The 20,912-nt window shown below is 38.6% G+C and overlaps 2 protein-coding genes and 1 long non-coding RNA gene across 4 annotated transcripts; 2 read left to right on the top strand and 1 right to left on the bottom strand.

Moving 5' to 3' along the window:
* Positions 1-257: 257 nt before the first annotated feature.
* Positions 258-10,153, top strand: terfa (telomeric repeat binding factor a). Of its 2 annotated transcripts, none has more exons than XM_042509059.1 (12): positions 258-392; positions 2,011-2,106; positions 2,693-2,823; positions 3,083-3,169; positions 4,017-4,157; positions 4,500-4,627; positions 5,259-5,756; positions 7,061-7,177; positions 8,631-8,852; positions 9,204-9,289; positions 9,386-9,432; positions 9,758-10,153. In XM_042509059.1, the coding sequence occupies exons 1-12, from the start codon at positions 266-268 to the stop codon at positions 9,914-9,916; spliced, it is 1,839 nt and encodes a 612-aa protein (XP_042364993.1). In that variant the 5' UTR covers positions 258-265; the 3' UTR covers positions 9,917-10,153. The 2 variants fall into 2 exon arrangements, with proteins under 2 accessions (XP_042364993.1, XP_042364914.1); XM_042508980.1 differs by having other exon boundaries at positions 5,256-5,756.
* Positions 10,154-10,851: 698 nt separating this feature from the next.
* nip7 (NIP7 nucleolar pre-rRNA processing protein) lies at positions 10,852-13,674 on the bottom strand. The gene is made up of 5 exons (XM_042508767.1): positions 13,536-13,674; positions 13,334-13,420; positions 13,113-13,251; positions 11,615-11,755; positions 10,852-11,200 (listed from the first exon to the last, which is right to left on the bottom strand). Exons 1-5 carry the CDS (start codon positions 13,589-13,591, stop codon positions 11,081-11,083), a joined length of 543 nt encoding a protein of 180 aa, XP_042364701.1. The 5' UTR covers positions 13,592-13,674; the 3' UTR covers positions 10,852-11,080.
* Positions 13,675-13,704: 30 nt separating this feature from the next.
* On the top strand, positions 13,705-16,135 carry LOC121959512. Its single transcript, XR_006106923.1, has 2 exons — positions 13,705-13,797; positions 16,011-16,135. It is a non-coding gene; the product is annotated as an uncharacterized LOC121959512 (long non-coding RNA).
* The last annotated feature ends 4,777 nt before the right edge of the window (positions 16,136-20,912 follow it).

The following is a 20,912-nucleotide window of genomic DNA, read 5'->3' as shown; positions in this document are numbered from 1 at the left end:
TAACATAAAAAAAACTCTTGCTAAAATTTTATGTGGTGCAGTTAGATTGGTAGATCCTGATTCGACTCAATTTCACTTACAATCCTAATTGTATTCGTGTATATTCAACGCGTTTGAATGATTCCTCATACGGCGCCACATAAGTGGGTTAAAGCGCTGCCTGAAAAGCCAAGCTCAGAGAACAAAACCCCCTGCGGTACTTCCCTATAATACATGCAGGATTGGAAACAAACAGCTCCCTTCTGCTTCCGCTGACTGTGTGAATATGGCGGCAACCGAAGTCCAAGCGACCGTCAATCGTTGGATAGTTGAATATTATTTCTCTTTGGCAATAGAGCTTTTTAGAAACCAGCAATATTCGGAATTCTGTGCCATAAGAGATGTACTTGACAGTAAGTAGCAAACGTCTATTTTCCGCCTTCTACCCGCTAAACCGGGTTAGAGTCATTGTTAGTTAAGCTAACTCTGTGTGTCCGACCAACTTCTTCGACGTTAACGGACTGTTTTACTTACTGTCGGCCAAGTGTGAATCGTGCATTTTCGTCACTGAAAGTATGATTATCTTACAGTTAGCATTAACGTTAGCCCGATCGGGATTGTTTTTTCCTGTTGCTGCGCGCTGCCGTAACGTTAGTTAACGTAAAGTTACAGTTAACCAGACGCATATTCGCAAAACTAACCATTGAACGTCAGCTAGTCCTCGTTCTCAAAGTCAGTTGTTTAAAAAAAAAAAATAATAGATACTGTCTCTCATGTCGACGTTTGTTTTGTGAGTGTGTAATGAGCTTATTGTTGCCCCTGTACGCCCATTACTGCTCAACGATGGTGCATCACAATAAGGCGAAGAAGTGACTCAAACGCAGCGGTGGATAAAGTACCTTAAAGCCATATTTCAGTAACAAAAACAACAACAGAAAATTACTTTAGTATAAATGAAGGTCACTCATTAAGATATTTAGTAAGTAACAGTCTTAAAGTATCTGATGTTGACTCTACTTAAATGTACTTTGTGTTATTAAATGTACTTAAGTATTGAAAGTAAAAGTACAAATCAGTGCTGTTAATTAACAAGCAAGCAGTCAGAATTAAAATTAAAATTTACTTCTTTGTGACATACACCAACTTAAAAATAGAGCCTATATTACACCTAAAATAACGACGTCTGTATTTATTACTCAAATGATTTTAAAACCAAAATCTTCCTTCTCTATTTTGTAGCAAGTAACAAATGTTAAGGGAAAATATACTGGAGGAAAAGTATATACTTTATTTATGAAATTTAGTAGAGTAAAAGTTGACACAGATATAAAAACTCAAGTCAAGTACAAATACTGAAGTATTGTTACTGCCTTGCAAAGTCATTTATGAAATTAAAATTTGTCCCTCAATCCTGCTACATCATTTGGAGTTATGGAGATACATTATGTATCTTTTCCCAGATGGCAGCAGGGTGAACAGACTGCGGCTGGGTGGCTGCTGTCTTTCAGTGTCCTTTGGGCTCTGTGCAGACACCTCACTTCACCGAGGTCACTCAGTATGCTTTCTATTTTGATGGCCAAAATAGATTCTCAGTGATGGTATTTCCAAGGAACCTATAGCTATTTCACCTGCTCCACCTCAGCTCTAAAATGTAACATTTGCACACAGGTGCTTTTATGGGGCCAACAGATGTCAAAGAGGCAGTCATGTCCAGTTTGTGCAGTTTTTCAAAGGGGAGGTGACTGGACTGTGTCCTAACCCCTTAAACATTAGATGTAGCCTTGACTTTTCCAAAATATATAGTGAAGTGAGAATTGTGTTAATGGACACTTTGGGGCACCATATGACAGTGAAATCATGATCAGAGTTTAGCATGTGTTGGTTTCTCCAACCTCCATTTGACTTTACATAAGTAAATTAATTGAAATGAAGGGCACAGTTTAGAGCCTGCTATGTATTTGAACTATTAACTTTATATTTGAGCATGCATTTTTAAATGTGAATGACAAATGTATTCATCTGTTGTTACAGGCATCTTGGTTCGTCCTGTGGAGCCCACTGATGTCATGCCAACAAAGATTCAAATCCTGCAGTTTCTCTCCCGGATAAATGATGGGGAAAACCTGGGTAAGATCAACATTAATTTGTTCATTACGGCACATATAAGTAGCTTAGTCAGCACACGTGTATTGCTTTGGATTTCACTTTGTAGCATCTATGTGTACCATTTACTGTTTGTACATAATAGAATACACTAAAATGAAAGTGAAATAATTCCGATAATTTGCAGAATTGATGATGGTAATGTCACAGTTAGATGCATTGTCAATACAGCATGGCTGTGCCTGATAATGATGACTCAGTTGAAAACAGTAGAGATACTGTTTTCAACTTATTTAAGCAGTTTCATACAAATAACAAAAAAATCAATACCTTATAGGGTGTCAAATAAGTCGTATTTCAATTTTGGCACAACCACCACAGATTAAATCTGTTGTACAGATTAAGACTAAATGTCTGGCTATTTTATTCATCAACTGTGTTGAATTGTCTTATACTTAAAGATGTAAAATAATTAAGTGTATTGTAACATCCTAACTGTAATATTGAATTCAAGGCTTTGCCTTTAATCTGTAATTGAGTTTACATCCAAAGCTACAAGCATATTGTGACCCGTTCACTACAATTAATGCTGCTTTTTCTTTGCCTATAGACATGTTATTTGAGGCTGATCAGTCAATTACTCCTCTGGAATCAGCCTTAATGATGCTGGAAAATATGAGCCAGCAATGCAGTGTGCCTGAGCAGGATTTGGAGAAAGCATGTGCTTCACTTAAAGAAATGGTAAGTGTGTGTTTGTTTTAAATATATTTACTGTATTCTAAATATTTTTGACACAAAGACATACGAACACTTGGTAATTCGAAAGCTATGGCTCAAATTATAAAGTGAAAGCTTTGTCCTGTGTGTGTGTGTATGTGTGTGTGTGTGTGTGTGTGTGTGTGTGTGTGTGTTATGTGTGTCGTCAGCATTAATGAATTAATGTAACAAATTGTTTTTTGTTTTTTTTTTTAATTATTATTATCATTAATTCTGTCCTTAGATGGTGTGTATAATCATTAAGAACAGTCAGTTTGACAGAGCAGAAGAGGTGCTGAAAAAACACTTTCCCAAACCAATGGTTGGAAAGGTGAGTTCTTTAACTAAGGCGGAAGAAAAGCATTAGCGTGTAAAATCACTAAAGGATGTGCCAATACATTGAATTTAAAGGAGCTTTGATGTGCAGAACTTTTTTAAAATGTTGTCATTAGACAGTAAAATAGGCTGTTCACATAACAACTCTGATTCCTGTGTATCACATTAGCATTTAACTTCCTCTCTCTTGGTTACAGCACTCATGTAGTCATTAGTTGCACTGTTATTGAATTGTTATAAAAAAGGTGTGGTGTCCATTGTGACCTAACATGTTGTTCCATGTTCCATCCATGTTGCGGGAGTGCTATTTATTCACTCAAAGCATATTTTTACTACTAAATAAAATACTAAGCCACAAAGATACATAATTTCTTCTGATTACCTTGTGATGATTTTCAGGTAAATGAAGGAGTTTTTCTCAAACTAAACTGTCGGTCGATTCATTCAGAAATAGAAAGCGCTATTTCTTAGGACAACAATGGCATCATTTTTGTATTCTATTGTTTTTCTAAACTACGGAAGGCTAAACCAGTTGCCTGCTGTCCAGCACTGGGCCTAACCTATGTAACAGCAGCAATGAAAAGTTTGCTCTTAATTACTAAAATTTCTGCCTGCGCTGCATTTGTGGATCTGGTGTGGACCCGGATGTAGGGTCATAATATGCCTCTTTATTATAAATCCTTTTCAGTTTGACTTGTAAGTCTAAACATTTTGAAATCAATACTGAAATGATACATCATTCAGCCTGTTAATGAACTGAAACAGTTTCAACTTAATTATTTTATGTTTAATTATGTTCATGTCATGTGTGCTACATTATTGAATGTCTTTGTTCTCTGTAGGAGGCTATATTCATGGCTCTCATCAGGAAGAAGAGTAAAATGCATGAAGTCATCAGGCAAATCGACTTCCAGCAGTTCAAGGAGGAGATGTTGACCTTTTGTCAGAGTCTCTGCCCATTTAATGATCCTTTTCTTCACAAGGTATGTTGCTATGTGTCAAGCACAACATAAAGGCTTGCTGCATTTAAACATTCTTTTTTCTTTTTGTTAACCTTCTTTATGTTGATGGGATATTTTGACTGCAAAGGCTATAAATGATTGAATATTAAAAATATAGGTTTGAGGGTTTTAAGATGCACATTCAATTGTTTACCGATCATAAGTCCTCTTGAGACATAACACTTTCATGAGTTCAATAAAAAAACCTTTCGTGATGACCGACACATTTGTTCAGCCAGTTCACAAATACAACAATGGGGATTTGTTGGTGAAATAATTGTCTTTATACTTATTTTATGTTTTCTGATTGTGTACGTGTAACAGGCTGCAAAACAGCTTATTGAGGAAAGACTTTTGCAGAAAGAGGACAAAGCAGCAAGTCCTGATGAGCAAGACGAACCAGGTCCGTCCTCGAGACCGATAACCTCAGTCCAATCGCAGTTTGTACCATGGTAGGATCTCTCTCCCTCTCTGTTCATTTTACACAAGCTCTTCATTACTTTTCTGATACAAGATTGCTGAAGCAGTATGGTCTTTCTTAAGTCACATTGCATTCTATGAAGTACTCTCTACCTCTCTTATCATTGGGCTGCAGCAGTCGCGAAACAGACACGTTACAGAGACAAAATTAACAAAGATCCCCAGTTCTGTATCTTCAGATCTTTTCTCCCCAACATTTCTCTACTTTTTTTCAGATGCTGATAAATACATCTCTGACAGACAGGCAAGGCATTACACTGGAAAGGATAAAGGGGAGGCTATTACGTCCCCCAATAATTTGTTTTACTTGTACGCTCCACTAGACACTGTGCTAACCACATTTAAAACTCACATAACCATATATTGTCACTTTGATTATCATATCCAAGTACTCCATTTGGTTTATTAACATTTATCGGTACTTGGTTACATCTGATGTGGGCAGGGTAATGTTTTAGGGCTCTAGGCTTGAGTGTTTCCAGTATATTTTTATGGGAAACTATACTGTTCTAAACTAGCGTATTGACTGAGGGACCCTTCTTATTCTCTGACCGAAATACGCTGTTCACTGCTTTTTCTTGTTTCTGTCTCATCTGCCAGTAGGCATATAATCCAGAAGAACAGGCTGGAGGCAGCCTATGAGGCTTTGGCTGCAGCCTCAAATAAGAGAACATTTGCTCAACTGGAGGAAGAAGTGGAGGGAGAGGAGCAGGCAAGAGAAGATCTGTCCCTGCGCCTTTCACCTACTCCTAAGAAGGGCACCAATCAGGACTCGGAGCAGGACGGGCTATTTCAAAGAGACTCAGGCAGCCCATTGGAGGCTTCTCCAGCAGACCACCCAGCACAAACAGATGCGCTTCCTCAAACACAGGCAGGTTCGCTCTCAAAATGTTCCGCAGTGGTAAGGACCAGGCGACCTTTCTCTGTGGCACGACTGGTGGTCGAGCCGGACAGCCAGGGCAGCTCACAGTGCTCAGCAGCTTCACAGGAATGTGAGACTGATGTCAGAACAGAAGAGCCACCAGAACCACCAGCTGTCCCCAGTCAAAAAGACCCGCAGAGCCTCGAAACAGACAATGAGGTCACCACACCCAAGCAGATGTAAGTGACTTGGCCTTTAATTTCACAAATTTTAAGAATTGGTTAGCAAACTGACAATACAAATGTTGGCGTCACATTGGCTTGTTCCTGTCTAGTCTCTCAATTAATTGAGATGATGGTTTGACTTTACTGGTTTCTCAAAGTAATGTCGGGCAGGCAGTAACCTTGAACTATCATCATCTGAGGGCTACAGTCCTGTTTTAGCATTAGGTCCCTTGAAAGGTGGAGATTTGAATCATAAGTCAGAGACCCTCTGAGATTTTGCTAGTCAATGTGCTGTGCAGTGTACTTCTGGGGACATTTTGGTCCTTGGATTTTGCTATGGAGTGAGTGCTCTTGACTTTCACACTACTCTTTGGTATAAGCTGCTACAGACATGCAGACAGCAGCAAAGAGGAGGAGAGAGGAGAGACCTAAGAAGTGGTGAATTTACAGCTCAAAACGTTACAGTCTCTGTTTTTTATTGGATATCTAGTATCAACGAATAATGTTACACATCTACGACCCGATGTTAGCGCCGCTAGCTTGTTTACTATATTAGTGAATGCGACTGTCACACTGATTGTCCCGCTGAGCCCTATTCAAACTTTGTAAAGTAAACAAAACAAATGATCAAATATTTGTATTGGCTTGTCAAATCTGATTCAACTGACATAATTCTGAGTAGGGTACATTCCTACTTTGCATGCGACAAACTAACGAAGTGGGGTTTTTTTTTTGTTTGTTTCTTTCAAAAGTGCAAACAGGAACAGAGCGCAACTACATTACATGATACAGAGAGCAGTTAATAAACTAATAATAGTTCTGAAATGAATATCTACTACTGTACAGGAACTCGCTCCTATTTTGTGGTAGTGAGTCTAGTTTGTAAAAACAGCAGTAACAGATGCCAAATCAGTGGATTTTACGTAGACTAGTAAGAGATGTTTGAAAACAGGAATTCAGTCATTGGTATAAGATGATTCGACTCTAACTAGTACATTGATTAGCAGCCGCGACAACTTTGCGATAGCTGGTATTGTTTTCACCTTGTGAGTCTGTGTGGGTCATTTTTGTAAAATGTGGTGTAGGTGACAAAAAAATTACCACAGAAGCTATTTTGAGTATTTTGCCAGGTGTTTTAATGTCTTGTCTCTAAGTCAGTCTTTTTTAAGCGCAGACTGAGGACATACAGTGCATCTCCATGGATGAAAAAAATGTTTACACCTTGTTTTGTAAAGCATATTAAAAAATGACTAGGCTGCTTGCGGTTCTGTATTGCTCAGTAAGTGTACGTTACTAAATCGGCTTGTTTTGTCTTGCAGAGCCTCAACTAGTTCGGCAGACTTGTCAGGCCCTGAGGAGGACCCCCCTGAGACTGTGGCCAACAGGGACATTTCTGAAGAACAAAGCAGTAACCAGCTCAACAGTCCACTCAGCAGGTAATTCCAAATGTACAGTACCACCTCATATGGGGCTGCTATAGTGGTCATTTCTATGTTGCAAGGTTGAGCCATGTTAGTAAGAACATAGGGCTGTAAAGATAGCTGTGATGGTCTGTTATAATAACAAAAGTTACATTTTAGTTTAATAAAAAACATGGTCTCTGCTGGCCACCAATAGGTCTTTTGTTAGTTTTCCACCACAGAAACCATTCCGAAAACCCAGAAGCCTGTTTCTTACTGCTCAAACTCAAAAACCTAGGCTTACTTTGAAAACTATTTCCAACAAAAGCTTTTGGAACCACCTGTAATTGTGGAACCAGTCAGTGTCAAAGTGAATAAAACTATGTATTCGTATTTTTGAAAATTGCTGTAATAAAACTCTTGCTTTTAGTCGACAGGGTTCTTTGGCTTCTGATATTGTATTTGCCGGTTCCAAATCCTTAAGCTCGTCAACAAACGCAGGTGTACAGATATCCATGAGACTCTGTGAGGCAGGGATGACACTGATAAGGTCACAGCAAATGTTGAAATCTTTCATAAATTATATTTACAGGGATAAAAGTGTAGATGGATCACTTCAGCTTATGTCAGGATACTACAAACATTTGGCAATCCTACAGAAGTATGCATTTACTACAGTGCTGTACCTACTTCTCTCAGAATCAGCGACATCTTTTAAATCACTTCTTAAAAAATACTTTAATTTTAGCACATTGTTCATTTTTAATTTGTATTATTTTATAATAATTTTTGTTGTCATCTTGTACTGTCATCGTGCATTGTATTTTTATTTTTTTTTTTTTCTAATTTTCTGACTTTATAAATGTCAGTGTGAATTTTTTTGGCACTGAGCAGCCAACTTTGTCTATCTGCTTCACTGATGGTATTTATTTTATTGTTGGGGTTTGTTGTTTCTTTGGCTTACGTGAAATTGCTTGGATCCTGCATTGTTTTTAACCTGGGACCAACCTTGTAAACACTCTGTAACTTTGTTTCAAATAGCACTGTAAAGTTTTTTTATTATTATTATTGTTATTATTAATGTTCCTTTCAACTCAGGAACTATACAGGAAACTATATATCCTTCATGTACATTTGCAAGTTTTTTTTTTCCTTTTGCCTTTGAAGAATGGCATCTAAACAGTATGATCTAATTTTTAGAGGTTGTCTACTTTAAAAGTTTATGGCTTAACAGCCTCCATTTTAAGCTGGGATCTGGCCATTTGTTGTGCAATGTTATTGCTCCAATTTGGTAGTAGTAGTTAGTTTGATTTTCATTTGATTCCACTGTAGGGGATCTAGAAGGAAACATAAGCCTCTTTATGTCTTAAAAAGTACCTTGACAGTCGTAATTGTGGCTATAGAACAACAAGGCAGACAACAAGGGCATCACAATTTTACAGATCTTTTCCGGACATATTTTGACTGAGTCTCAACTCTCATCATGCAGAAACTCTACAAAGTCACAACAGTCTTCATCAGACAATGAGGAAGACCAACAGGAGTCAGTGGCACCCTCCAAAACCAGCAGGGATCCAGATGCCGTCCGTAAGACAGATTCTTCATTGGACAGCTCACCGACTCTGTATCCTCTTCGCTCCCCTGTCCCTCAAACAAGCTCCACTCCGCACAAGGTCTCCGCTCAAGACAAAAGTCCTTCCAATTCAAAATGGTAAGAAGAGATTACACCAGCAGCTTCAGCCCGGAGTGGGTCAAATCACCTCTTGTGAATTAATTCTAACAAAACATGCAACAATAAAAAGTATTTTAAAAATTCACCAGATGACAATTTAGTATGCATTTAGGTGTCCGGGATCAAAAATGTTACACATTTTGATGACTGAAGAGAGATCAACTACTTAAAAAAAAAATTAAGGTTAATACTGTGCAAACACAATGAAATTACATCCAGCATATTTCAGTAACAGCTCTAAAATTGTTTAGGATGTGGCCATTTCTCACAGCTGTTATTTGGTTATGAGTCATTGTGCCAAGCGTGTAAAGAAGCTGTTTATCTTCACAGGAAACAGCTGTTCAATGCTGCAAAGGAGACTAAAGATACATGGAGTGACGAAGAGTCATTTTTCACCTCAAAAAAGAACACAAGCGGTAATATTTCTTCAAATGCCCACTTTTATATCATCTGGTGTATATACAGTTGTAAATAAATCTTGAGTATCTGGTAATGTATTTTTGTTTTTAAAGGGTCGCCCAATAAGAGCAGCATTTTGAATCCAAGCCACAGGAAGAGGGTAAGCATAACAAGTGGTGTGTTTATGTGTTGGTCAGAAGTCACAAGGTGTATTGTGGGACTATCAAACCTGAAACATCAATCATTAAAAATCAGTAAATGTATGTTTGTAAAAATAATAACATGGATTTGCTTTTTACATTAAAAAAAGAAGAAAAAAAAAAGATTTGTTGTCAGCCTGGAACTTTCAGATGTCTGATTGTTCTGGCAGCGGATGAAAGCCCCACACAAGCACACTTCTCAAATTGGTCAGTTGCACTACCATGTAACAACACTGACAAAAATCAAACAAAGCTGATTCACCTCATGTTTCTGTTGTGTTGCAGAAGTGGACCGAGAGTGAGACTAAGAAGTTAAAACAAGGGGTCAAAAAATTTGGAGAGGGCAACTGGGGTAAGATTAAGACATATTACGACTTTCAGGATCGAACAAATGTCAACCTGAAGGACCGATGGAGGACAATGAAGAGGTTAAACTTGGTCTGAGTGTTTCGGGACAAGTTCTAAGTGAAAGGATGGACATTATACTGTGGGCGTTTTCCACATCCACATTTATTTCTTTGTTCCTTAAATGAATTGTATTGTTTGTATATTATTTCAGGGTCAGAACCATTATTCCCCTTTTTTAGTCTTGTTTCAGCATTAATCATGTGTAAAGATACTGAGCAGTTTGAGTTTATAACACCTAGTTCAATACATATAAATTTTGTTATGGAACTGTAATGGTGTCTGATGTTTTTTTTAACTGCATCCTTATATACAGTAACAAACTTGCCAAGACAAATAAATACAAAGACATTATGAATTTATTTGAAAGATGACATTTATAAAAGAAAACAGAAAACTCCCCTTCATTCTGCTCAGGAGTATGAGGAGGCTCTGAGGTGTGCTCTGTATTGTGATTTACAAAATGGGCCAGTTGTAACGACTGCTATGGAGAACCCCAGTTATGAGTCCTAAAACCCAGAAATCCATTAGCATTTCAGCATCTCCGGTTCCCTGGTCTCAAAGTTTTTTATTGGGATTTGGTTACAAGCCTGAAATAAGATCTGTGGTTAACACAAGCTGAAGAGACTTTAACGTTTTGTTCTACAACATAAAAAATGCCAGTAAATACCCCACTCGCGAACTTGTAGCTTTTTTTGCGTCAAAATGACACTTCATAACAAGTGGCTAAATAAGATCACAGAACATCATCACACCGAACCGCAACGAAAACGGCTTTTCAGCCTCATAGCGACGAAACCGTAGTGTAGTTTCTAGAAACCTAACATTAACTTTTCACTTCTGGCAATTACATTTAGGCATTAAAAATCCTGAAAGTGGTGTTCATTTGTTAAGATTATCTTACTGAACAAAACGTGTCAGTATAATAAATGTTTGTTTACCACAGATCCAGATCCAGAATCCAATGGAAAAATCCAAGAAACTTTTTGACAAGGGAACCAGGGCGATGTTAGCTTCTGGGTTGACCTACAGAAAAACATTATCCCTGCGGCACTCTATGTAGGTGCCACTGAATCAAGCCCTTAGAGCCAACCACTTCTGTTTGAAGAAAACAACTGTTCTGTGTGTAAATTTTAATGGATGTGTCTGGGTATGAAAAGGGTTAAGAAAAAGGGAATTTCACAGTCCAGCTGTTGAGCGTCTTTATGTTAACGTGTCTTCATTCCTGATGAACTCTCCGACGTCCGCCTGGTGGAACACTACGATAGACATGGGGTCTACTCGCCGACACTCCTGGGTAGTCTTTGCTGCCACTCCAAACCCCTGAGAAATGAGATACAACTGCTTCAAAAATCACCTCAGTAAAAAATGAAGAAAAGTTAGACTGTGACAAATAAGGTATTCTGAACATTTGGTACATATAGTATGTGTTGATATGTTTAATTAAGGAATGATACATTGTTGTGAAGAAAGGCAACTGCAAGCACCACTTATAATATTTATTCAGGATCCCCAATAGGTGTTACCACAGTAACGACTATTCTTCCACACAAAATGCAAAAACACGACTACGTATGATTATCACGTTATATCAGTGCAGCTTGTGCTTTTATAAAAAGCATGTTAACCATCCCATGTGCATTTTCAGCATGAGTGGTCAGTGGGAATTTAACCCTTTAATAGTGCACTGTCCTCAACCACTGTAGCAATTTAGAAGCCAAAGTAATAAGAACTCACCAGAGGTACATCCGCCATGGAGTAGACTACAACTCCCTGGTACTGCATGGTGTTCTCAGTGATTCGCCCAAGCCCAGATTTTAGCACATGGTTCCCATACAGGAAAGATTGCTCCGCTCCAGGTTTCACCCACACCTTGAACTTGGACGTGGAAAAGACACTTCAAGTTATTCATAAATGCACTGAGTATAACCGCATTTATATTATTGGCAGAAATAAAACATTTTAACAATAAAAATGCATTCAGGACAAGTTGTGGGAGGCTAGGACTGTAACACAGAATTATTTTCATTTTCAAACAGTGAATTAATTGTTTAGTATATGAAATATAAAGTGGTGAAAAATGTTGGATCAGTGTTTCCGAAAGCTCAAAATGATGTCCCAAAATGTCTAGTTTTGTACAAAAAACATAGAGGAGGAAAGAAAAAAAACAGGAAAATGTTCACATTTAAGAAGCTGGAGTGAAAAAATTATGCTTTTATTCCTTGAAAGTATTATTTGAACTTTTATCAGTTATTCTATGATAGATTTAATATTTGACTACTAATGAAGTAATCATTGCAGCTTGATAAACAACAGCTACTGCCCAGTAACTTATAAGCGCAAATCTTGAGCGTATATGGTGTTTGGCTTGACGAATGAACAAATGCAGGTATAAGCATCAGGGAGCTGTCTCACTAAGTATCTGGTTGCTCAGTAAAACCTGGACAAGGTTATATATCTTATATCTTAATCAATCCTGTCTTATGAAAAAAAAAACAGTACAGGTACATGTGTGTCTGTCTCAGCAACTTTGTTAGTTACTGTAGCTATGGTAGGCGCTTATATGTTTTCAGACCTAAGAGCTTCATCCGTTACTGCAGTTAACACCTATCAATTCATGACTAATTTATCTGTTTAGTCATGAATTCACTTGTTTAGTCTGCTTACATTATTGTTGTTTATCTGTTCAGTCTGCTTGCCAAACTAATGAGTTATCATTTTGTCTGTGGTGTTTTTCTCTCTGCTGCTATGTCTAATTGTAATTCTTAGACTATGACACACTACATCATTCTTTTTTTAAATTTTCATTTAGGTGTTAGTCTAGCATTCAGATTGTTTCTATATCTTAAATTGTCTAGACTTTTAGATTTGTACTGTAAATCAACGTGCAGGACCCCAGGAAGACTAGGGGCCCATGTTCCACTGACAGGAACAACCTGCATACACCTGACATAACAGTCACTGGCATCTACTCCGCAGCAGTCAACATGAAGGGATCTGATCTGTCACTCTGGGCTACCCTGCTCTTCGTGTAAGCTATTCAAAGACTGTAATCTGACATCAATGGTAAATGAGGCTCAGCTAAAAAGGACGTATCACTTAACCTAATATTTTTATTGCCTCACTTCCTCTTTAATCTCAATGCATTACTTAATCCAACTCAATTAGCAGGAGCCAAGGATAGAGCAAGGGGTGCAAATGATGGAAGCAGAGAAACTGAGCATCCCATAGTCACCTTTGCATAAGGCGCCAGGAACTCCAGAGCTGTGATGTGCAGGCGGAATTTAGTAGTCTTTGTGAACTTTCCAAAACATGTCCCCACGGACACGAGCTTGTCCCTGGAAATGTTTGTGGCCAACTTGAGAATTTTCTCGCTGTGGACAAAAAATGTGAATAGATGAATTTCTGAGAATGACTCATGAATGCCAGTACTCGAATAAAGGCTAAATGTATCACCTCATGTAGTACACGCGGTCATTGTGTAGCCTAAAACAGTAGGTGCCGTCAGGTCGGTCCACCAGAAGTTTAATGTTTTCACCGATGCTGTTGTGGGAGAGAAGACAAGGCTCACACACATGCAGGCTAACGAGGATGCTACCATTTCTGCTATACTTTGAGCCATAATAGGCAAACAAACATGTCGTCTGCGTTCACTTACTATTTCGACAGCTTCTCAAACATCGTTTTTGTCTCTTCGTCCGTTAGTGGCCTCATGATGAGATTTCAAACCGACTTTAATCAAAAAACTCTACAGTCTATCTACGGTTAGAAAGGCAAAAACGTGGGTCAATACGGAAGTCGTCACACTTCACAGCGGAAGTTGGGTGATGTCATCAGGGAGCGTAGTTCCTGCTTTTTTTCACATTCTTTAGCTTTCAGTCGATCGGACTCCTTCACTTCGGCAAACCGGTGGCCATCTGGTAAGTTTATTCAATTAAAATTAAAATAACTCTTGCTAACGTGTTTATTATTGAGCCTGTAAACAGAAACGTGAACATTCGTTTGTTTTACATATCGTTTTTGCCGAATATTAAAGTCACACCTTCGAAAATGGGCTCAGCTAGCCTGGTTAGCTAGCTGTCAGTGGAAAAAAACATGAACCTGCTGCTGTTAGCGAGCTAGTGAGCGTTAGCTTGAGAGCTAACTGTGTTAGCAGCTGACAATGCAAACGCTGCAGGCAACGACCCCGCTCTACTAAAGCAATTCAGGTTAAATCAATTGTGAAACACTGGGCTGTCACTGGTTTCTGCGCTGAATCGCGCCCAGTTGTGATTTTAGCTCGGACCCGCCGTGTGAAGAGGAGTTTTTGCCGCAGCGGTGCGAAGTTACATAACGTTCATTTGTTTGTAAATACCGATTACGTTCGTGTGATCCGAGATCAGAGGCAGAGCACCTGATCCTTTTAAGGATTTCAACAGTAATCAAGATCAACATTAAGCACCTCTGCACTCAATCTCCGGCACCCGATAAAGTGATCCACCTGCATGCAGTGTGCAGTAGCACTTCAATGTCAGCGATGTGAAATGTCAGCCAGAGTTACAAATAAGGAAATGTACTTTGTCAGCGAGCTCTTTGCATTTGGCAGATCATTTGATCCTCCTGTCTGACAGCAATAATGGCTGAAATAAACGCCTGATCCTGTTTTTCAGATGCTGCCAAATAAGGTTGTGCACAGCCAAAACATTATATTCTCTGACATGATACAATTCAAAATACACGAAACTGATGCTGGTCAGCCATTCTTGAGATTTTGGAATTATTCATTAAAATACTTTTAATGTCTTCCAGACAAAGCAAGTAAGTACTGAAGTTTGGGAAGCCTTAAAACAACTCTTTGGTTGCACTCCTCATTCTAACAAACATGAAACAGGTGTCATCTTAAGTCACCCTGTAGATAAGTACGAGATTTTCATGGTAAAATAACCATGCTAGAAAATATCACGATTTCACAGAATCAAAGTATTACAGAAATATTATTATCAGTCAGATTGGCCCTTAAAGGAATGACAATGGAAGGGTTATTTGTGGTTGAACAACCGTTTTATTACTACTACTACTACATTGAAACGTTTTTTTTTTTTTAGTTGAAAAGTGAATGACCACAGTCTAACAATACTCAACTTTCATACTGCAGTATACCTTAAAACATTGCTGCAACCTTACATGTGGAGATCCTGTACTTCTAAAAACAATCGACCATGATTTGGGGTATGTAGTAGCTTTGCAACGTAAAATGTAACAGCATTGGTATTTTCTGTCATTTTATCAGACAAGACTCCTGTTTTTCCTTAATAAATGTTCTTGTTTTGGCAGTTAATGGAATAAGCCTCTGGATAATTTCAGCCCCGGGGAGATGTTAATTAAAATGGATATCTAATCATGGTTGCAGTGCTAATGACAGCATAATGAACACTGACACTTGAGCTGATCGGTGACCATGAAATCTCAAGGTTATAATCAAATACTTTGTTGTTTACCACAAGAGATGACTTTCAAAAGGAGAAGTGAAACGAATCGATCACGTGGACAAACAAATAGTAGGTGACTGCTCAGGTTCCCAAATTGAAACATACATGACCCAAATTCTTCCATTTTGATGTTTCACTACTGGTCTTGTGCGGTAGATTTCATGTTGTAAAACCTATTACTCTATATGATAATGTCAGAATACCTGAAATGTAAAGAGTAAAAGTCCAATTTGAAAAAAGGAAAAATGAAATGGAAATATCTTACAGTAAGAAGAACTTAAACTGCACCAGCGTGCCTACCTCGAGGTTTGATGTCATTATCTGTGGTTCTTACCAGAGGAGAGACCTGCTCAAGTGAAGGCGTCGGCACGCTCGGCACAAAACTACTAAATCAATAAGCAACAACCGCATGATACTATTTTTCACTTCCAAATAGTGTTATTAGCTGGTATGCAACAGCTTAATTCAGGAGAATTAGACCTGTGCCTAACAATGAAGCGCCCACAAGTTTGCTTGTCTAAATCGATGATTCCTTGAGAAGAAAAACAAAGTTTGGACATTAGCATAGCTTTGACAGTAAATTATATATTTTTTTGAAAAGTGTTTCAGTTTAAATAAAAAAAAGATTTTTCAGGTTTAATAATTTTTTTCCCCCTTGTTGACAGGAGCTTGCTGTCCTGTGTTGGGAGTACAGTTCTTGTGCCAACGGTTTACCTCAGAGAAACCAGAGGTCTGTGTCTGTCATCAGTTTCCGGCGTGTGTTTGTGGCTCTGGTAACACTGAACAGGAAGACAGACGCAGAGAGACGTCTGAACAGAGAGAGGAAACTGCTGCGGCTTCTTCTTCAGCCTCAGAATGACTGAGTTCTGGGTTTGTTTCAGCTGCTGCATTGCAGAGCAGCCACAGCCAGTGAGTATGAAACCAACTTGGAATCCAAATTTTTTTACTCAATTTTTAATGTTGTGACCTTGAGGGAAATTGGTATGAAACATGTTTCAGTTAGATTTTTGGGTAAAAAGTGGAGCCGTGTTCTCTGGTGTTGTGCATTGTACTGGCCCATATCTCCTCCTTTTTTCTTAACAAACATTCACCATTCTCAGACAAAGTTTCTTTAAAAACATTGTGGTTGTGTCATGCCTGAAATAAATATCACATCCTCTTTTTATTTTGGATGAAATAAGAATGTGATGGGGCCTCTAGCTAACCACATACAGATGCCTGTCATGACACTTACTTGGATTCAATAAGGTTCATTATTGTGACAATCAGTTGGTGTGTCTCATTGTAGTCAGCCAGTCTGCCTGCGGACAGATAAGATAAAAAGAATCATGAATGTTGACCTCTGTCTCAGATTTGGCACCGCAGCATGTTTACTGCTTATGGAAGAACATGTCAGAATGTATACAGGAATGAGCAAGTGGTTTCAGCTGTTGTTTACTTCTTCTCCATACTCACTGATGAGTAATGTTACCTTAAGGGGAAATGAAATGGGGCCATATGAGGTACTCATCCATAGTCAGTTCAGTTATCAAGGTCCCAGTATGGAGAAGCAGGTAGTAGTACCACCACGTAAGGAATGTATTGTTGTGTACATGTCGGCAACAAAAGCAAATTTTTGCGACCTGAAAAAGTCCCACCCAAAAAATGTAATATCTGTTTAACTGTAAGCTGTACTGAGAAATATTGAGAATACTTTGACTGCTTTACAGCCGTTTACGTATTCAGTTCCCTGTCGATGCTCCCTTCAAAGCCACCAGATTACATTGATATAAATGCTAATTTAAGCTCACTGAACACAAACACTGCTGGTCTTCAGCTGCCCCAAACACTCTGCTTTTTTCTTTTATTGTGTGACTTTGGTGAAACTAAACTCTTTTAAACTCTTAAGTCACTCAGTAACATAAAGTAACAAGCTTACAAACTCCTGTGTTCAGTGATGTTAAATTACTGTTTTTCCCAGGTGAGACTTTAAAGAGTGTTGTAGTGGTGTCAATTTTCTGTTGGAAGTCGGTGCATGGCAGCATGGTAAATCAGTGAAAATATTCTAACAAGAGACCATCTTGCAAAAAGATCTCTTCAGCCAAGATATAGCAGTCTGCAACTAAAAACAAGCATGAGCCAGGAGCATAAATGAGTGGGCTAATGGTCTTTCGCTACTTCCTACCTCCCACTTCCACCCCCTTGCTGGGACTGCACCTATCTTTAAACTTAGCATTTATTTGATATCAACTAAACACCTCTGAAGTTTTATTACTGTATCATAAATGGTTGTGACGCTCTAGTGTTGTCAAAATCTGTCCACAGACGGACATAAACACCTGGCAAATTACTCAAAACTGCTTCTGTAGTTGTTCCCGCTACACTTTGTGTCTGCTGGTAAATAAAGAATACACTTAAATCAAAACTGATCTCTTTCAGGGGTTTTAAGTTAGGTGTCAAGAATTCGTTTTGTTGTTGATTCCTTGACAGCAGTGCATTGCTAAGCTTCCTCGTTTGTATTCCTGCTTTCTACGCAGTTTGGGAGCGTGCCAACCGACATCGGCTGTATGTAGTGCATTGACCATGGACAACTTCCTTATACAACCCCACTTTAAGAGATGTGAACTACCCCCTTATGTTTAAGTTTAAAAGAAAGTTTATTTTTATGGTTCTCATTTTCAGAAACGGCGGCGAAGGATCGATCGCTCCATGATTGGGGAGCCGACAAACTTTGTTCACACCACACACGTAGGCTCGGGGGAATTAGGCCTGGGATTGCCATCGGTAGGTTTTTCATCATCTTTACAGAATAATCAACCAACAGAGTAAAGCAAACAGACCTTTTCAGTCAACTAACATTTACATCTTAATGTTTGTAGGTGGACCTTGTTCAGGCCCAGATGAAATCTAAAGGGGGTTATGCGCATGGAGGATCTGAAGGTTCTCAGTTGTAACAAGGTGAGAGAAATGGCAACAGTTTACTTTGTGGAAATGATATTCAGCCAGAGAACTTTCACTACCCAGAGCCACACAAGCGCAGCTCAGACCTGTTTTATGCAAATAGCCCTTCGTCATTCCCAAGAGGTCATGGTTGTTTTTAAAGAAATCTTACATACCTGCAGATTTGACATTTCACAACTGATATGCAAAATGATTATTTTACAGGGTTTAACAGAGCAGTGCAGCCCTCTTGGCATTCTGATACGCGACATGCAGTGTTTAAGAGGTTTATTTCAAAAGAAAGCAAATATTTCTTCTGTCTTCCATGCTGTAATCATCTCACAGGCGTTTTAATAGTAAATCATAATCGGAAACATAATTTTCGCTTTTTTAGCTCTAGCACATTTGCTTAGACCGATTAGACACCGGTCCTGAAATGTGAAGACTTTCCAGTCAACATCTATAACTAAAAGTCCCTGAATTGACTCCACCCATGCTTTAAACAGATGATGGCAAAGCATGCTTACACACAACAGCGAGCTTGTCTTATGTGGCTTTGAGAGGAACAAGTGAAATGCCTGACAGCGCGTGTACTGTACTGTATATAGTCAGTTTTATAGGGGAATTTATCCCTCCACAAAGGAAGGACTGTGCTCTTTCCTCTTGATCAGCTTTGTTGTGCAGATAACTACTCCAGTTTTCCTTGTGACGGTGACTCAGCTGTCAGTAACCTTATTTTTTTTCAGTTGTATGTTTTTTAATTTGTAAGTTTTGTTTGTTTTTTCCATCTCTGGCCTGGTTTGGGCAGTGGCATTCCTTTCTACTGACCTCAGGCAATGGGTTACTGTTAATGTTCACCCTGCCCTGTTTTTATACTCCCACTGGATGTTGCCATGGTCACTTTCACTTTTTGTTTTTGTACCTCGTCACTCTCTAGGTGTTCAAACAGATTTCAGCCCAATACTATCATACATGTTTGTGAAAAAAAAGCCAGAGCCAACAGTCTGTGAATTCCCTCTCAAACTTTGAGCAAACAGATTTGATGGTAAAGTGGCGTGATTTGGTCTCAACACACAGCCCACCTGTCAGTAGCATTTAAGGTCCTAATGTTTATCCCACTCTTTTCCCCCTCACAGCCCTTCACAGTCTTGTGGAAACTACTGTTGTTGATATGAGGAATCATTTTCAAAAAGCAGTTCTGTCTGTAACGGACACAGGACCAAAAGATGAAACTACTGCTTTTCCATAATGTTGTATATATTTTTATTTTCCATTCCTTTTTTTTTAATGAAAGCACTGCTATCCATTTGCTGCCATACTGTTGCACTGTAAAGAGTAACTGTTAAGAATAGATAAGAGGATTTAGAAAGCTCATTAATCTCAGTCAGATGTATGCTTGTGTGTATGCATGAGGAAAATATTTTCAAAAATATTTGCTGTTGTAGCCCATTTGGATGCCTGTATTTATTATCTGATTTGTAAACGGACCTCATGGTGGCTGGGCCACGCTGGAGATTTGAAACATTCAGTTTCCTTCTTTATTCTAAGAGGTTTATCAAAGGACAGGTAGAGGTGGCAAGGCAAAAATAGATATGTTCATTGTTTTATTCTGAGAAATACTCATGATTCTCTGAGTTGCTTTCAGGGTTGAAGATTGCTGTCTTGTAATAAACTTGAAATGAGTAGAGTACACTGGATCACACATTGTACGCTCAATTGCTTAGGAAATTCGCATTGATTTCAACTGTTTTTTTTATACTCATTTAGATTGAACCATATAGAATTTTAATAAACTATGAACTTCTTAATCTGCCTTCTGAAGTCACGTTCGTCTTTTGTTTTTCTGGTGTCGTTTGGCGGCTTGATGCCGCAAACGCTGAGCTTAGTAGTTTCAAGAGGATTCATATTTTTCTATGTAGTTTCTTCTTTTCAAGGCTTGTGAACCAACAGTAGACCAAGATTTTAAACTTGGAAGTAACCAAATCACGCTGCAAACACTGGCACAAATGTGGGTGAGGTTTGATGCAGTTAGCAGTAGTCTCAAACCTGTAGTTTACCTGCTGTATGTCCTTCTTTTTGGTTCATTTTAACTGCTGTAACTTTTTCCTCACACAGTTTGTGTCACACACAGACTTTTGTCATGACATCTTATATTTCTTGTGACATAACATAAGTTTTCTGTAATGTTTTGGCTGATACACTCATAATTTTGGGCAGAAATGATCTTCTCCCTTTGGAGGTCCTCTGTGTCTTTGAAAACTCGAATGTCGGACCTCTTAAAGCTGACTAAATGGCATTCAACCTAATGCGACCCACCTTTGTAGCAGCGTTTGTGATTAAGTTGCTCCAGTGTTTAATGATGTTTTCATGTGATGTTAACATTATTTTGTCAAAAACATTTAAAAAGTACAAAAAGTTATATCTCTTTTTTTTCAAGGAGATACATTGTTCTATCAAGGGTTCCTCTCTTCAGAGAGAGAAAATAAGTGCAGCTCTTACTGTCTGATTTCGCTGGTTGTGACTTGTGTTGGATCGGACTACAGTTAAAGGGGAACCCCACCTGAATTAAGAGTTACAATATATTATTTCCATGGCTGAGGAAAGTTCAATCAATTTTTGTCAACATGAACTTCTCTCTCAAAGCCAGA

The sequence above is a fragment of the Plectropomus leopardus genome, chromosome 1 (genome assembly GCF_008729295.1).
Source record: "Plectropomus leopardus isolate mb chromosome 1, YSFRI_Pleo_2.0, whole genome shotgun sequence".
NCBI classification, from domain to species: domain Eukaryota; kingdom Metazoa; phylum Chordata; class Actinopteri; order Perciformes; family Serranidae; genus Plectropomus; species Plectropomus leopardus.
Note: the sequence above shows the minus strand (reverse complement) of the source record. Positions and strands in the feature narration are given on the sequence as shown.

Excerpts from the sequence above, each read along its gene's own strand:
- nip7 (XM_042508767.1), bottom strand. The coding sequence starts at position 13,591 with ATGAGGCCACTAACGGACGAAGAGACAAAAACGATGTTTGAGAAGCTG. Across the intron at positions 13,252-13,333 it reads GACCGCGTGTACTACATGAG|CGAGAAAATTCTCAAGTTGG; the intron begins GTGATACATTTA and ends TTTTGTCCACAG. Across the intron at positions 11,201-11,614 it reads CCATGGCGGATGTACCTCTG|GGGTTTGGAGTGGCAGCAAA; the intron begins GTGAGTTCTTAT and ends CTCATTTCTCAG.
- terfa (XM_042508980.1), top strand. The coding sequence starts at position 266 with ATGGCGGCAACCGAAGTCCAAGCGACCGTCAATCGTTGGATAGTTGAA. Across the intron at positions 4,158-4,499 it reads ATGATCCTTTTCTTCACAAG|GCTGCAAAACAGCTTATTGA; the intron begins GTATGTTGCTAT and ends TACGTGTAACAG. Across the intron at positions 9,433-9,757 it reads ATCCAAGCCACAGGAAGAGG|AAGTGGACCGAGAGTGAGAC; the intron begins GTAAGCATAACA and ends GTTGTGTTGCAG.